Raw genomic sequence first — 17,857 nt, forward strand, 5'->3', positions numbered from 1 at the left:
TCTCAAACAGTCCTACCTCCAATTCTTTGTAACCTATGGGAGGAACGCGAACATGGCAACAGTTGCAGGGTTTGTTTGAAGGTGGGCAAAGGAAACGCTTGCAAATTCTTAGCCTTGCTTTCAAACCCTTCAAAATTAACACCCCTGCAACCAAGGCAGGAACAGAGGTACCCATTAGGAACCATTTTCTGCTGCTCTCAAATCAGTAAAAAAAAATCCACAGAGGGTGTCAGATGAGAAAACTTTTGGTGACAACAGACTCACAAAACTGGTTTTTGGTATCCAGGGGAGCAGCAGCTGTGACATACCTGAATATCCCAACTACCAGCACACACTGCAACAGCCAAGTCTTCCCCTACTTTACACTCTTCCAATGCTTGCAATACGTTATGCAAGGGTCCTACAGCACCTATAGGATATGGCCTCATTTCTCACCCAGGAACCTTGTTCTTTTGCAAGGCACTAGACAATCCCTTTCAGCACTCCCACTGGCAATTGGAGCCCATCGATGGGGAGGACAGAATTTTTTCATAGCCAAACCACCTGGATATCCAAGAGGTTGAGTGTGAACAAAGCACGTGCTGTGTACTCTGATCCAAAGACTACCCTCTGCCAATGGGTAAGGCAAAAGCCAGGGAGGAGTGTACTCCCTGCTCCCAGCCTCTGGGAGACATGCTGCTCTGTTTTCAGACCTGAACCATGCCCCAGTTCATTCCGAGTCAGTGACTCAGTCACTTGACTGATCCACCTACAAAATTGAGTAATAGGGCCTCCCTCAAGAAAAAAATTAATAAATAAACAGCAAAACAATATACACAGGATGGGATCTGTCAAAGGTAGGATTTTCCAGACAACAGCAGAAGACACTTCTCTGCCAACCTGAGGATGCCCTGCTGCCAAGGACGTGATCAGTTCTCAGCAGTGCTCCTGGCACAGCCCTGCAGCTCTTGCTCTACCCTATCATTTCTCCTGCTGTGGCTTCCTTCTGAATTTCATGATGATGTACAAACAGCACGAGTCAAAATAACACAGCCTGGAAGTAGCTGACACATGAATCACCGTGGCCAGGTTATGAACCAGGAGGAAGGAAGGGAGTGTATTGTAAGTTGGAAGAAAAATATATAAGTGAAGGAGGTCTGTACTGCACCATATTACATCACTGTAAGATCCAAGACCCTCCATACTGACCTTGAGCCATGTGTTCAGCTCTCACTGACCTTATGGGAACCATCCTTTGGTTTGTCAGAAAAAAGACCCTCAAAAATGCATAGACAGTAGAAGGAGCCACAAGCTGACAAGTGTTGACTCACCCTCAAGGCTCAGTTTTTCTACCTTTCAAGCAGATTTATTGAAGAGCAAAGGACAAATCTACAGTCACCCATTTGTTATTCTTGGTCAGAAGGTCACTAAACATAGACAGCACTTGAAAGTCAGACAGCAAAGAAAATCTGCCTGTCTTTTTGCAGGGACCAAAGTCCACTGTCCTGTACACACACACCTGTGCTAAACTGTGAATAAGGACACCGCTGTCACGTTGGTTTGCTGGCCATCATGCTTTTGGAAGAGGATGTGACAGCATGTCTGCCTCTGCAGTGAGCTCAGCTCATATACATACCACATCTATTATAGATAAGGCATCACATCCAAAGAATTAACCATGTGCTTATGCAACTTGTACTGACATAAGCAGAAGCCTGTGAACACACAGGTAATGTTTGGCACATACCAACCCCAGCTGAATTTGCTTCAAGTCCCTCTAATAAAATAACACCTTCCCAATTCCAGCACTTTAGCTGCTTCTACACACTGCTATGCAGGCCTCGTTGTGAGGTGTATTGCAGAGGTGATAGATACACACCACCAGGGCTGCCCTCAGCAGGGCTTTCATTTCTGAAAACAGCCAATGTAATTTTTCATGTGCTGTTTCTATTCCTTTGATACCAAGCTCAGATTTCCAGAAACAGGTCATTTGGAAACCTGTACATGTCAGTTAGCAACGTGTGTTGGGATTGGGTTCCACGGTCTAGGTATGGAAGCTGCCTCAAGCAGGCAGGCAGCATTGCTCCCATTTCCAGCAATGAAACTGGAAAAAGGATTCAGCATTATCTTCGTAGATAAATACTCCATTTTTACCCAAGCATTATGACAATAGGATTCCATTCTACCCAGGCTCTATACTATAATCCACTACACTGTAATGCACTTCTGCTGCTGCACCACTCAGCCACATGGGCATGGTGCTGATGGGTTGATTGCTGGACTAGATGATTTTCTGAGGTCTTTTCTAACCTTAATCATTCTATGATTCTATAATCTGAGTGACAAGCAGTGCTATCCCATGGGGTCATCACTGCCTGCAGCTTGCCCAAAGCCACAACACCAATCCCAGACAGCACCCAGTACTTCACTGCCTTGTCTCCATCATGTGCACAGGTCAGGTTGGGCCAGACACCTCTCTGCCAGTCCTGTTTTCTTCAGGTCATGTTTCCTGGGGGCAGGCACTGTCACTCCCCATGTGTACAGCATTGGTGTAACTCAGTGGTCACATCAAAATGCAGCAGAGCCTTGCCGGGCACCAGCCGGAACCAGCAGGCAGCAGGGAGCACGTGCCCAGCTCAGCCCCAAGCTTTTGGGGCTGTTTTCCTTTGTTGCTGCTAATTGCCAGGTAGGAGCCTATAAAGACAAGCACGGAGCCATTATCCCCGTCTGGCAGCCGGCACGGAGCGCACGGAGCCATCGGTGTTGCTCCAGCAGCCAAAGGGCAGCGGATCCCGGTGCGATAACCGGAGCTGAGCACACGGCTCTCCCTGCAGCAGGACCAGGTATGCACTCAGGCCATCACCCTCCCACTCCTGCAGCTATTTTTCCCTTTGAATCGGTCCCGTGGTGTTCAGGGATTGTTTTCCAATTCCAGCAGCAATTTTCTTTGTTTGGGAGGCAACACATCAAAGCCGCCCGTTCACCGCCGTCACGTACCGCACCGCACGCTCCATAGCGAGCCCTGGGCCAGCCGGGACTGTTCGAATCAAAACGCCAAGGTTGCAAATAAACACTGAGACATTGTGCAGCATCTCCTGATGGAGGCAAGGAGTTCCCTGCTATCAGCACGGCTCTCCTAAGCGGAAGATGGAGAGAAAACAAGTGCCGGGAAGGGAGCTGGTTGGATATTACCGCTTCCTCTCAATATTTGGCAACAAAACCCCCATATCCCCACGTGCTGCTCACGCAGGGGAGCACCATTCCCCATCTCCAAACACGGAACCTCATAAAACCACGCATTTTTAAATAAAATGCGTGAAATGTCAGATACTCTTGCAAGACAATGGCAGAACAAATATGTTGGCAATCCCCCTCCCGCGTGATTCTGACACATCCCCTTCAAGCTCAGAGAAGAAGAGGAAAAAAAAAAAGAAAGACAAAAAACAACCGGCGGTCCCACAGTGATCCCCAAAGCACCGCCGCTCTCTTAGGCGCAGCGCTGAGCTCCGCCCGCTCCTCCATCATCTCAGCGCTCGCACCTCCCGGCCGCTCCGCTCCGCTCCCCCAATACGGGGCTCTGCGGGCTCATTACGAAACACCGATTCGCATGTGAGGGAAAAAAAAAAAAACAACACAACAAACAAACAGCGAACCAACACAACAGCGCTATTTCTACTTTTGAGAGGAGAAAAACAGCGTGGAGCTGATGGTGGAGAATAAGGGCTCGCGGTCCCCCCCACCATTGCGGCTGTGGGGTCTGTGCAGGGGCAGCCGCTCCTGCACCACGGGGGCAGCGACGAGAACAGTGCGAGAAGGAGAGAGGAAGGGGGAGGAGCATGGGGGGCGGCGTGCGCCGGGAATGGGAGAGAAGAGGGAGCTGCGCGTGTTTCGTGAAAAGTGAAAAAATAGTTAAATAAATAGGGGGGAAAGGAATAAATAAGAGGAAAATAAAAGAGGAAAAATAGGGAAAAAATAAATCTATATGAAATATGAAAAAAATAGGAAGAAAATAAAAGAAGAAGAAGAAGAAGGAGAAGGAGAAGGAGAAAAGGAAAGCAGCCTGCGTGTGACCCGGGGACACAACGGCAGCGGCAGCCCGGGCTCACCCCGCCGGGCCGCCCCGCACAGCAACGCGTGACGTCACGGGGGACCCCGGCGTCGCTTATTGGCTGAGCGAACACCCGCGGGCACGCCCCGCTGGAGGTCTCCGCCAATCAGCGCGGCGGGTTGCCTCCATGTGCGAACCATGTGGCTGCTCGGGGGCGGGGCGCCGGCCCGGGGCGCAGCGCAGCGGGGCCGCTCCGCGCAGCTCCGCGGTGCGCGCAGCGCTCCGCACGCTGTGCCCGCTTTGTTCCCAGCGCGAAGCGACAGCCTCCGTCCCGCCGCCTGTCAACCCTCACTCTCACTGTGCGCACCGCTTCGTAAAAGGCAACGCGCATCCTGCGCGCCCGCGGAGCGGGAGGCCGGCAGTAAGGCCGGCTGCTGCCCCGCACCGCCGTTCGGCCCGCGTGGCCGGCCCTGCCCTTCCCGCGGCGACGTGGCGAGCGCGGCCGTTTGCCTACGTGACTGCGCCCATGCCCCAGCGGGGGGAGCGCGGCGGTGACACCGCCTCCTCCCCGCGGCCCCGAGCGGAGACCCCCCTCCCGTCCACCGCCTGCGGCCCCGCCGCTCCCCCCGAACTTTACACGGTGGTCCCACGACTGTCCGCCGCTCGAGGCGAGGGGGCCCGCAGCCGTCCCAAAGTTTGCCCGGTTATTTATTTCCCCCCTCCCGCAGAGCCTCCCGCGCGCACTCACTTTTATTTTCCTTCTCGATCCGCTCCAGGTAGCTGGCGGCCTCCAGCAGCACCTGCACGTTGTGCAGGAAGGTATCCATCCCCGGCCCGGTGTTAAAAATGTCCCCCAGGGGACACCGGGCCCCGCCGGCCTCCCCCGCCGCTTCCCGCGGTTCTCTCCGCGGCCGCCCGCGTTTCCCCATGCCCCGCCGCAGCCCTTCGGCCCGGCGTGTGCGGCGGAGCGTGCGGCCGTGCCCGTGTGCGGCGGAGCCCGAGCCCGGCGCCGCCGCGGTCCTAGCGCTGCCGCCGCCGCCTCCTGCCGCTCGTGCGCTGTTTTCGTCCCGAGGGCGGCCGCCGCCGTCCCGCCCCCCCCACACTCCCCCTCCCCGCCCCACGCTCCCCGTCAGGGCGGCCTGGCCCGTACGCGCCTGCGGAGTGCGAGCGGCGGCCGCAGCGCTGCTCTGAGAGCGGCTGCCGGGCTCGGAGTGGGGCTGGGGTGCAGGAGGGGCCACCGCGCGTCCCTGCTGTGCCCCCTGCACCTGCAGAGCCCGCAGTGCCCCGTGTCACCCCGTGTCACCCTTGTCACACTGTGTCACCTCTTGCCATCCCACGTTACCCCTTGTCACCTCTTGTCACCCCATGCTGTCCCATTGTCACCTCTTGTCACCGCATGTCACTTCCCACCCCCTCATCCAGGGTTATACATCCTTCTCATTCAGGGACGTGGGGACTGTCATATCCCCATGCAAAGCTTTTGGTGCCACCACGTCGTCAGGGGCTCCCGTGGATCCACTCAAGACGTAACAACAGTGGTGTGACATCACATCACTCTGAATGATACCCCCCCGTGGCCCTCAGCTGCTATCCCAGCTGTGCATCCATCCGCACGTTACTGAGCACTAATTGATGCTGTGAAGTCACCAGGACCTGAGTCACTCTGACCAAACAAACCCCTTGGGCTCCCAATGGCAGGGCTATTTTTAGGAGGCATGGCCACAGCATTTCTTCAGCCACACGTATGTCCCGGGGCACGTGCTGGAGCCAGGGTGGCTCCCAGGCAGTGCAGCGTGGCTGTGACTCTGTGCCACCCACTTTGGCCCTCCCATGCCACTCACTGGTGGCTCATTGGAGCAGGGCTTTCCGTGCCGTGGGCAGCGTGTCGTGCCGTGTCCCCATGTGACAACTCCAGGTTAAAAGCCAGAACAATCAGAATTTTTATTCCCTTTCCTTTTAGCTTAGTTCAAGATGTCTTTTGCTCCCGAAAAACACGGTGGTTCTAGCCAGCTCTGAGCCCCAGTTGCTGCCTCACACCCTCAGTGTCCCAACTTTCCTTCTCTGAGTCTGCTCTTGGCTGCTGGATGCAGAATGCTGAACTGCCTGAGCATGCTCTGCTTCACACATTGTTAGTGGCCCAAAATTCAGTCCCCATATGAATATGGAGAGCCCGGGAAGAGGTGGACCCTCAGTGGGACCTGGGCACCTGCAGGGACATGGGCTGCCCAGAAGGGTTCCAAGGCAACCAACCTCGGAGAAATGGGGAAGAAATGAGTTTCCAGGGGATGTGTGCTAGGGGGCACAGAGGGGCATTTCCACAGAAGTCCTCCCCCCCCCCCAGCATTGCCCACTGGGCACCTTGGCTCGCCACATTCCTTCTCTCTGCTCCAGCTGCAAACAGGAAGGACAGGACAATCAAGAATTGAGGAGGCCTTGCTATTTCCCCAGTATCACACACTCAGCAGTCATGGTCCAGCACGTCACTGTCTGCATTTGCCTTCTCGTTAACGTTGTTTAACCTTTGAGCTCACACTGAAACTTCCTTGCCACCTCCCCAGGTGGGTGTCCCCACCCTCAGACACTGCATAGCACTGGCTGATGGTGCAGGGCTTAGGGGCCAGGATAGCTCTAGGTTTTGGTCAGCAAAGGCCCCTGGGTGCACCTGTTCTCTCTTTTGTGGCTGAGACCACTGTAATCCTTTTATAAAATCCCACCTGCAGCACGCTGCTGCCCTTTGGAAGGATGAACCTGTTTTCCATGCGATAATTGTGTTGCCCATCTGTCAAGGGCAGACATTCCTCACTGCTCAATGGCGATAAAAAGATATAAAAAAAACCTGTTGGAGGGCTCTCACATCTCTCATTTTATTTTGCTGTAGTTGCTGTGCTCATGGATAAGCGATGCAGAGCTCTGATGGATCTGGAGTGACCAACTCCTAAAGGGTCCACCTTGCTGCTGGATAGCCCACACCAGGAGAGGAAAATCCTCAGTCTGTGCTAAGGAACATGGCTACGAGAAACAACATTTCACTTGAGAAGCCTTCCTTTTGCTACTCTGATACTGACCTTTTCACTTTCACGTTGCACTCTTACCCCTTTTGGCAGCCTCTCTGGGCTTTTGTCTGTGGTTTCCTGCAGGATGCCAGGTGCTGGGGTTCAGCCACAGTCTCTGTCCACCTGTCCCGGGGTCACTCTGTCCCTGTCCCTACCCTAAATCCAGGGCAGTAGCAAGTCAAACACAGATAATGAGCTCCCAGCCTCAGGGAATGGAGAACGAAGCGCTTATTGGGATGCCCAGTGTTAGCTATGGGATCAGTGCTTTTCCAGACCTTGGCGTAGTTCACTTTTGGCTGCACCTGGGCAGACAGGCAGGGCCGAGCCTGACGTAGAAAGGCTCTTAACTTCCTTCCCAGCTGCCATGCAGATTACAGCTGTTTCACCCCAGTCGTGCTGGCTACACTACTCTTTCGGTCACTATTTAATTGCTTCTCCTTCACAACGCATTGGACAGGGTGCAATTTGCCACTGCTGGGCAAACAATACGGATTAACGTGCTTTGCACGAAAGGCCGTAGAGCAGGGAAACATCGCTATCTGCTTCTGCTCTCCTTCCCAGCCAACGGCTCCAGACATGGGTGGGGTGTGAAGCCACGTGTTGGCCCTCAGGATCTGCACGGCTGTGTGGGCCCAGCAGGGTGAGGGAGTTCAGAGCCCAGGAGCAGGCTGTGCCCTGCCTCGGCTTGGCTTAACCTGCATTTATGGCTGTGTGTAACGCAGCCGTGTGTTATAAAAATAGGCAGCAATGGATAACGCTCAATACTGATACAGACAGAAAGGCAGTTAGATAGATAACTGGGCGGATTTTAGTGTTCCTTAAATATTGACACAAACCAAGCTATCAGACAGCATCACTTTTACAGACCTGCAAATGCCCAGACCATAGCGAGCAGATAGCTGTGTCCAGCCTGGCTCCAAGAGCAGAGAACGTACTGTCTAAGTTCTGTTTTCCAGATTTGAGGTATTGGTATGCCTTGACACCAAGGTGCTTGTGTCCATGCCAAGTTGCCTTGACAACTTGCAGGGATGAGGAGTGGGCTGCTGGCCGGTGGCTCTGATGGATTTCCCCTTTCCAAGAGGTGGTTCACCTGGTCCCAGTGCTAGCTGTGCTGCTGCCACCCCACAGCCAAGCTGCAGATGGGGCCGTGCAGCACCTCGCTATGTTGGGAATAAGAATCAGGACATTAAAGGTGCTCAAGGTCACAACTGAATGTTAAGATAACGTCACGGTCTCACCGTTGCATGCAACCACCTCTTGTACCCACAGGGACATGACCACATGGGCCCCACACCACCTCCTCCTCCACACACTCCCAGCTCTGTGCCCGTGTGGTTGGCGTGGTTCTGCACATGGATATGAGCAGCGCAGCATCTTCACAGATGTCCAATTGGCTCTTCCTTGCAACAAAGATTTCTCCAATTATTACATATATATTTTTTTCTGTATACTCAGTAAGCAAGCCATAACGAAGGCCTGAATCGTGTCGGCACACTCAGGGCAGATGCCACGTCTGGCTGTGTTGGTACCATTCTTTGACTCTGTGAACTTTTGGCCTTTGACTCACATTACCTTTGACCTTTAGGACCTTTTGACCTCTGCCAACCCTTGACACAATGATCTTTTGACCCTTGACCTTTGAATACCCAGTGACCTCCTGGTCTTGGATCCCATGGCTGTAAACCCTGGGAGCTTTGACCTTGAGGAATCAGTGCTGAGGGTGCCCAGGATGCAAGCAAGGGTGAAGCATGTCAACTCAAGCACCTGATTTTAGGTAATGGAGGAGGTGTCTTAGTGATGTGCCTGATGAGGGGGTCCAAGAGGGTCCCCACAGTCACGTGCATCACAGGGTCATGTCTGCTCAACATGGATGCACAAATATCACACTGAATCATTGAGAAAAAAAATCTTCATCTGCTTCATGTGAGTTTGAGCCATTGGTTTTCTCTCCCTGAGTTGACCCTGTGCAAACACTGATCAGGAACAGGAAGAAGAATCTGGAGAAACCAGGCCAGACAGACTGGAAAGGAAGTTCTGCAAAACACATGTAGAAAAAACTCCTTGCAGCCACCATTTCTCGTTTACGTGACTTCATTTACAGGCAAACCTCAAGTACAAAACATCTGACAACACACTACTTTAAAAGTCAAACACATTTCTTCTCTCCTGGAGACAACACAGCGCATCTGCCTCTTTGACCTCTGTCTATCTACCTACCCTACCCTTGTCTGGTTTCCCCTGCACAACAGCAACAACATTAACAGCCTTTCCCTTCCCAAGGCTGGCCAACACAGAAGCATAACTGTAACGAATCAGCATAGAAGTCTGACTTACCCAGAACCCCGTTTCCCACAGAGATGTAAGGAAGACACTTGGAGAGAATGCAGAGTCAACACCTTGCTCTCAGCCTCTGACAGCCTGCAATTTGTTTTCTGTGCATATGTCCATGGCTACACCCCGAGATGAAGGGCATCAGCAAAGCTCTGCCCCAGCACCAACGCACTCAAAGCTGCATGCTCCCAGCCACGTGCCCCTGTTTCCATGGTGCCTTACTGCTTCCACTCCAGCCATCCTGGAACACTCAGAGCCCCCAGCCCTTGGGTGAGGTTGCTAGAGAGAAAGCATTGGGCAGCAGGATATTCTTCTGTGCAGCAAGCTTGCACGTGCAAATATGTGCACATTTTTAGCTCCAAAAACCATTGAGCTAAGAGGAGAAGCCCTGCCTCCAAGTTACATCTCCTTCCATTTCTGGATTTTGAAATGAATCAATCAGAAACAACCAGACCAGCAGACAGATGTCAGCTTTCATCTTGCTGCGCTGGAACTGGAATAATGCCCACCAAATCCCCACTAAAATACTTTCTTTGAAAGCTCTTTTGTTAACAGCTTTTCAACTGCAGGCAATGGGTGCAGCAAACGCGACCATCTGATGCCACCTAATGGCCATTTGAACGTCCGGTTTTCGAGGGCTGTGTTTGACTTTGGCACTCAACCCTTCAATACACATCGCTCCTGCAGATGCAGAAAGACAAGAGGAGGAGTGATTAACTGCAAAGGGACTTGGAGAACCAAGCAATATTCAAAGGTAGTGCGCTCAAACATTGCTGCAGAACAAGGCTGCAGGAAAATCCAAGTTTCTGCCTTATATTCTTGCAGTCTCCCAACTGCTGCTGGCTTTGCAACAGAGATTAGAAATTTTGGCAATTGACTCTGTGACTTTTATATTAGTGAAGTGCTTTTCACTTCTGCTGTGCAAATTTGGCTGCTCTGTGAGTCCGGAGGCTACATATGCTGAGAACCACTGTTGCTAAGGAGTTCTCATATTTCCTGGATGACCTGTTTTCTACCGAGCAGCACACAGTGTTTTAGAAGCCTGCGATGGCCAAAACAGTGGCAAACTCAACTTTTGCAAACTGAGCACTGAGAGAAAGCAGCAACTCATGCTGCGTGCTCAATGCTGTGCAGTAACCCAACTAGCGAGGCAGGAAAATAATGGTCAAAATGGCCTTAACCACAACTTATCCTGTCTTCTTGCAGCATCTAGAGACAGCTCTGAAGTAAATAATGTTTTGTAATTTCTAAGTGTGGTTTATAGACTCTTGGGAACGATGAAAGCTCAGAGAAGATTTCAGACATGCTAAGCCCCGCAGTGTAAGCTGCTCTGTGTTGGAACTGCATCCATCTCCGTGTAAATGCAGCACTGTAGTTACTCCTAGAGACAAACAGTAGTAAAAAAAAGTTACTTGACTCTTCAGATTTACCTAAAATGCTGAATCAGAATTATCCTCCCCCATGGGAAGACTGAGTTCACGCAACTGTCACCAGACGCAGAGGACTTGGAGTTTGGCTTTCTTGCAAGCAAACAAAAAGCTGATTTGTGGACAGACAATGAAAACAAGAATTTGTTGAGGTTCTTAAAGATGTTTCACGTTGTTTGTATAAATGTAAATGCTTAACACTTCAAATTCTGCTGCCTCAGAGGCACTGAGGTGCACCATATGCTAGCAGGGCTTGACACAAGAGCCTCTGAATAGCACTGAAAGAAAAGATATCCTACAAAGCATTTTGTTTCCCTTACTAACATGAAGGAAACAGTAATTTCCACAAAGTATTTCCCTGACACATCACCGAAACCACCTGAGCCCCGCTTCTGAGGCTGTCAAGCTTAAGCTCATGCTTAGGAAGCAGCCAGACAAAGCATGAGGAGAAGTGGCAGCACGCCTGGGGTTCAGACTCTTGCCTGACAATGCCACGTTGTTTATCACAAGCTCATTCTCCTTCATCTCCAGGATCTAAGACAGAAAACAACAGCTCTCCAGTAAGACCAGCCAATTTTCCTCCATAGCTTTCAGAATAAACCCCAGAAAACTCATCTTCAGAATAAATTCTGTAGCAGTAATGTACGTAACCAAAGCATCTTTCTACAAGCAAGAGATGCAACAGCACTGTATAAACAAACGGCTGCTTCACAAAACACATCTATTTAAAATACTGTTTATTTGTGATTTAACATTAATTAGCATTACATCTATGAGCAATTTCAGATAACATTTATATATTTTCCACAGGACACAAGAGTTGGCTGGCTCATTCTTTATGCCAAAGCAAGTAAATAGAGGCATTAGCAAAAGGTGCAAATAGTTCACGGTTGCATTTTAAAAAATATTTATGCACATTGCATTCATTTAGATATATTTTTAAAAAAGTTATGAAAAGCGTAGTTCACAGGTTACTGTCTCTACATATGTTGTAATACAACACAAATAATGTAGAACATAAAAAACAAAGTAAGCAACTGAAAGTTTCTACTATGATTAAAAACACTGATTCCAGTATTTAGTGATAGCTAGAAAATTGTTTCCAGGATCCATTCCAACACTGCATTATCACACTTACACAGTCAAAGCTAACCAGCCCCCAAACATGCTATATCAACATTTGTGCATGCCAAACCACTCTCCAGCCATATTTAACAATTATATATTGTATAATATTTCAACTGGTAATTTGGGAATCACACGGATCTGTAAAATGCACTTCCTATTGCGATGACTGATTTACAGACGATTTGACACAGCGAAGAAGAACCTATGTTAATTTCTATGTTTAGTTTGTATTTACAATACAGTAAAAGTAATAAAACGACAATACCAGTAAAAATGAGCAAGTGGCAGCACCACCGTACCGCCCTACCCATGGCACGAGGCTCTGGTTTGTTCTGGGTTCATCCAAAGGACAACACACATTCATGAGACCCTTTTACAATTCAAACAAAGGTGAGGAAAAAAACAACAAGTGTTGCACTCTGCATGAATCCACACAAATTATTTAAAACTTCTAATGTGGAAATGTCACTTTGCTGATTTCATAAAAATATCCCACAATCCATATCATATATTTAAAAAAAATAATCACCAAACTTTTACTTTCTCTGTCTCCTCCTATTTTCTCACTGTTTCACTTCCCTTTTAACAGCTTTGTTTCCTTCATTTGGTTACGTTAAGAGATTATTTTTCTTCATTCATTAGCAATACCATGAGGAAAAAACCCAAGACAGTAAATTTTAAACTTGAATCCAGTTCAACGTTATACATTTTTGTCTTCTAATTTCTAAGTCCCTGGATTCCTGAATTATATTTAAGTGTACTCTAAACCAAGCGTTCTTAAATACACTCTACTATTTAATGCCTGGTTCACATGCCTATAATATTTTTATACTGAATGGTATACAAACATTTGAACATATAAAATCTTCTTTTTGTTTTGCAGTTAAACTAAATTATCAATGTTACGTGTATAAAATCCCCCTTCTTGAAAAATAAGGGTCTCCCCCTCCCCCCGACAGACAGAATAAAAAAGAAGTCTTCAAAAATTATATTTCACTAAAACGAAATATTTGGCAAAGAAGTTGTCAATGAATGGAGCTCTTTGACATTTTGAATAATTCCAAATAAACTTTCTCTTACACAGTTTTCCCCCTAATATTATGTGCCAGTGTATAGTATTTCTATATGATCTAATCTTAAAAAAGATTTAAAGGTGTGCTGTTAATATGCACCCGCCCAAACAGGGGTACAGAAACATAAAGCAGATGGTCAAAAATCACAATACAAAAAGGTATGATCTGGTTACCAATTCAGACAGCAGTTGTTTGTTTGTTTTTTTTAAAAAGAAAGTTATACGATCACCCAACAATAACTTTAATAAAGACTTTACTGTACTGAAAATGTCAAGGTCTGCAAAATACCTCGGGCAGAACTTGTTGCTGCATACTGAGATGGTATTTCATCTCGCTATGACGGTATTTGAGCACCTGCCAGTGTAGTTCAACATGAAACTAATGAATGTTTCAAACCCTCATAGCGATTTCGGACTCAGGTAAGTGAGAGATGAATTAATTTTCACTTAATATGAAAGTCTTCTTTATTTTTTGTTTGTTTGTTTGTTTCTGTTTTGTTTAAAGCAAAACCTTTTCCAGTTCCTCTTTGTTTCGGTTAAAAGTCCAGTTACTGCACACCCCTAACACTACTCTGTTAATGGTCAACTTAAACGTTTAAAATGTGCACCACCTCCTCCCAACAGAGCTGCACTTACACTTCCACTTTCTCTTTCTTTTTATTCTTCTTCAGGAAAGATGGGGTGCGGAATTTCTTCTTCTTCTTCGACGGGGATTTGGAAGGTGACCCTTCAGGGGACAGGGCCTCTTCTATCTTTTCAGAGCTTTTAATGGTAATCTCTACGCTCTCCACAGTACTAGTGGTTAACTGACTGACCCTCTTGGTGAGGTCTTCTTCCACATCATGTGCATCTTCCTTGCCGTTCACCACCACCACAGGTAGCTCTGCAGATATTAGGTTGGCATTCTGGGTATAGAGATCCTCGTGATTTTCTAGAGAACAGATAATTTTACTGTCATTTAGGTGCAATATCATGTAAAAAAAACCAACCACCAAACAAACAAACAAAAAAGCGCCAACCCCAAGCTTGAAACAAAGATGAGAGTCTGGACTGCAATCCAAAGAATGAAATCCAAAATGCTAAGATGTTGGCTTTTCTCCTTTATATACCTGTTGTAAACAGACCTAAGATGTTACCACAGGATATTGGACTGAGGAAGCTAAACTCACCTCTACCAGGCGCATATGCAGGTGAAGCCGTTTACAGTATATTACACAAACAATACACAGATACACAGTCTCAAGCATACTTGGAATTACATTTTAGTCCAGAGACAGGTTTACAAAAGTGTCATCATTCCATGTAGAAATCTTTGGAACACTGCCCTTCCCAAGTGCCTTCTTAGCCCTTTCTGGAAAAGCCTTAGGCAAACATATGACCTTAATCATAGAATGGCTTGGGTTGGAAGGGACTCCATGGATCATCAAGTCCCACTCTCCTGCCACAGGCAGGGCTGCCAGCTGCTAAATCAGGTTCTAGATCAGGTTGCCCAGGGCCCCATCCATCCTGTCCTTAAACACCTTCAGGGATGGGGCACCCACAACCTCTCTGGGCAGCCTGTTCTAGCTCCTCACCACTCCCTCAGTAAAAAACATCTAATCTAAATCTCCCCTCCTTCAGTTTAAAACCGTTCCCCTTGTCCTATCACTATCTACCTGCGTAAAAAGTTGATTTCCCTCATGTTTGTAAACTCTCTCTAAATACTGGAAGGCTGCAATGAGGTCTCCCCATAGCCTTCTCTTTTCCAGGCTAAACAAACCCAGTTCCTTCAGTCTGTCTTTGCAGGAAAAGTGCTCCAACCCTTTGTGGCCCTCCTCTGGACCCTCTCCAAAAGCTTCACATCTTTCCTGTGTTAGAGGCTCACAACCAAAACCAAAACATATCTATTTCCTCCTCCTCCTTATTAAGTAAAGTTCAGTACATCACATGTTATTTTCCATTTGTGAGAATTACGTATCAGAAAAACTTGGGAAAGGCAAGTTACTGGATAGAGTCCCCACCAGCCTTTGGGAAAACAAGGCTCTTTTTTACTTATTCAATGACATAGACGCATAAAGAACTCAGCAAAAAAGCAGATGACTCAGGTTATGAGAGCCATCAGCATTTTAGAGAAACTATACAGAATACCTTCTAATTTTTCTGGGACATTTTGCGGGGACTGAGTTTGTGACTGAATTTGTGACACAGATGAACCGTCATCTGAGAATAATTCCTGCTCAGCATCTGTAGGACAAGAGTTTGATTAGTAGCCATGCAGAAGTAAAAACAAAGCAAGCATGTCAGTACAAGTGGTACAAGATTTACAGCTCTGCTAGCATTGTGCTCTTTATACTGACAACATTAAGAAGTTACAGTGCACAGTTCAAATTATGTAGAATGATAGATTTACACATTTCATCTGCTAACAATCTTTTTATATTAGTTCATTAGTACAAAGCACAAAAAAGAGGGAAGGTTTGCATTCCTTTGCGTTTCACATAGCATGCCCTGTGGTTTTATCTAGCCTTAAGTCACACACGCTGCTGATAGAATAGGCTACCATGCTATACCCCTATGTGGTATATAGCAAAGTTGGTTTATTACACAATACTAATGAAAAAAAAAAGCATAGTAAGTGATACTGTCAAAAAAAAACCACCAATAATGAATTAGTAATTTCCTGCACAATAGCAGTACTGGATAAAAGATGTAAAAAGTAAAAGCAGATGAGTCTAGCACATTGGGAGAATAAAGGAAAAATTAAAGAAGCAAAGATCAAACATCTTGCAAAACTTCTGGAGGTAATAAATTACAAACACGAGCTCAAAAAGCACTGGAATTTGAAGGTCAGAAAGCAGAGAATCTATTGACAGAGCTGCACCAAATGCGAAGCAGCACAGCATATTTTTGTTCTCAGGGAGAGCTCAGTGGGTTTTTCCTGTGAATTCTGACGCTTGAACTGGCATAAAACAAACCTCGAGATGACAAAGATTTTCTTCTACCTTGACACATTTTTCATAATTAAGTGGCAAAAAATCATTTTCAGAGAGTCAAGTATTCATCACGTATCATTTAGATAACAGAATTTCCACAAGTGCAGAAGGTTACAGGTTAGTTTACAATCCTTATCATCACAGGCGGTCACAGCTCAGCTGGACAGGATCCTCAGCAATGCAATCCAACTCTGAAGCTAACTTCAAGGAGGACAGAGTGAATGATGGGCTTTTCCATCCTAACATTGTACAGTTCTATGAAAAAGGTCATTATGTTACAGCATGTTTTTGTCTTTCACTGCTTTAATTTTAGCATGAACTAAATTAAATAAAGAAAAAAAAAAAGAATTCTACTTCCTCAAGGAATGACTGTTACATTTTAACAGTAGATATGAAATATAAATGAACTGATGATAGAAATGCAAACCCCATCCACTGACCTTCCAGCCCTAGCTGCTTGCGTTCAATTGTTTTCTTGTACTCTTCCAGTTCCTTTTCTGTGAGATGGCTGAACGGGTTGGGTGGTGCTGGTGGTGCGTGCTCATCATCTTCAAATTGCATTGGCTTGGAGAAAGAAAACCAAAAACTTAAAAGTTACAAAGAAAGCAAGCAGCATGCACATGGCAAATAGTATGATGACTCCAAACCTAAAGAGAGAGAATACAGAAGAAAAAAAAAGCAAACAACAGCAAGGCCAAAGTTACCCTGTTTAATGGACATTTACACAGCAACTATAAATCACAATTCATTCATAATGGCACAATCACTATTTGAGTGGGTTTTTTTTGTTTTTGTTTTAAATGAAGGGGAACAGCTTCAAAAGAAACTTGTATCTCAATAGCTTACTGTTCAGGGACTTAGATTCTCTTCAGAAGTGAAAATTTTTCAACAATAGGGATTCAAATGTAACACTTCCTATATTTTTTTGCAAACGCTCCAAGTATTCTAGGATGTTTCTGTGAGAAAGTTGCTGTGCTCATGCTACAGTTTAGGAACCTCACTGGAAGACGTCTTCTGAGATCAAACTTATAATAACAAAATTAAAATTATACTCACATTCAGAGACAACTAATCTGGAAAATATTCTTTTTGACTGAGATAAACATGCAAACTCTGTATCATTGCAAAAGAATATTGGAAGCCAAAATGAAGAAATAAATGGTTGCCTAGAGAGGCGGTGAACACACTGTCCTTAGAGACACCCAAGGTCAGAATGGAGGGGCTCTGAGCACCTGATGGAGCCACAGATGTCCCTGTTCACTGAAGGGGAGTTGGACCAGATGGCCTTTAAGGGTCCCTTCCAATTCCAACAATTCTGTGCAGTAACTCACGAATGGTGAGAAACTTAAAATTATTGAATGCCAACTCTAGTCCAACGTGGTTTGTTACATACCTTACCAGAGATATCCATCTTAAACAGAATTAACTGTATTCTATTCAAGACAAGACTGGTAAGAAACCCGAAACCCTCGCTCACTCTCACTCCATTAGAAGCCTGTTTCCAATGGCAGCTGTCTTCTGCATGGTCCCATCCCACCTTTTAAATTCATGTCATTTCTGAGCCTGAAATGATTTTCTTTAGCAGTGAGTTCCACAGAAAAATGAGAAGTTATTTTTGGCACTGTGCAATGCAAATCCATCATTCTGCAGCTTAAATGGTCTTAGAGAAGGCTCCCACTACAATATTAAAGACAGGTATGCCTACTATGCATATCTCCATCTGAAACTAACATTTTATACCTCTGAGATAAAAAAATAAAAACCATCTACATGAATAGAACACATTACACATTCAAAACTTGGCATTAAAACTGCCAGTTCTAACTAAGTATTTAGAAAGAAAACAG

General features: G+C 46.8%; 2 protein-coding genes across 5 annotated transcripts in view; both read right to left on the bottom strand.

Moving 5' to 3' along the window:
* Positions 1-4,971, bottom strand: part of MXI1 (MAX interactor 1, dimerization protein) — a 51,430-nt gene extending 46,459 nt beyond the window's left edge. Inside the window, exon 1 of the mRNA XM_052676821.1 lies at positions 4,776-4,971. Within this exon, the coding sequence (XP_052532781.1) occupies positions 4,776-4,956 (181 nt within the window). The 5' untranslated portion in view covers positions 4,957-4,971. The remainder of the gene's footprint in view (positions 1-4,775) is intronic.
* A 6,587-nt stretch (positions 4,972-11,558) lies between these two features.
* Positions 11,559-17,857, bottom strand: part of ADD3 (adducin 3) — a 91,680-nt gene continuing 85,381 nt past the window's right edge. For 3 of the 4 annotated variants that reach the window (XM_052676810.1, XM_052676813.1, XM_052676811.1), the window contains 3 exons: positions 16,451-16,574; positions 15,166-15,261; positions 11,559-13,969 (listed from right to left, as the gene is read on the bottom strand). In XM_052676810.1, the coding sequence (XP_052532770.1) occupies positions 13,671-13,969; positions 15,166-15,261; positions 16,451-16,574 (519 nt within the window). In that variant the 3' untranslated portion in view covers positions 11,559-13,670. The remainder of the gene's footprint in view (positions 13,970-15,165; positions 15,262-16,450; positions 16,575-17,857) is intronic. The other variant, XM_052676814.1, reaches the window with a different exon arrangement.

The sequence above is a fragment of the Tympanuchus pallidicinctus genome, unplaced genomic scaffold (assembly GCF_026119805.1).
Source record: "Tympanuchus pallidicinctus isolate F22 unplaced genomic scaffold, pur_lepc_1.0 scaffold16, whole genome shotgun sequence".
NCBI classification, from domain to species: Eukaryota; Metazoa; Chordata; class Aves; order Galliformes; family Phasianidae; genus Tympanuchus; species Tympanuchus pallidicinctus.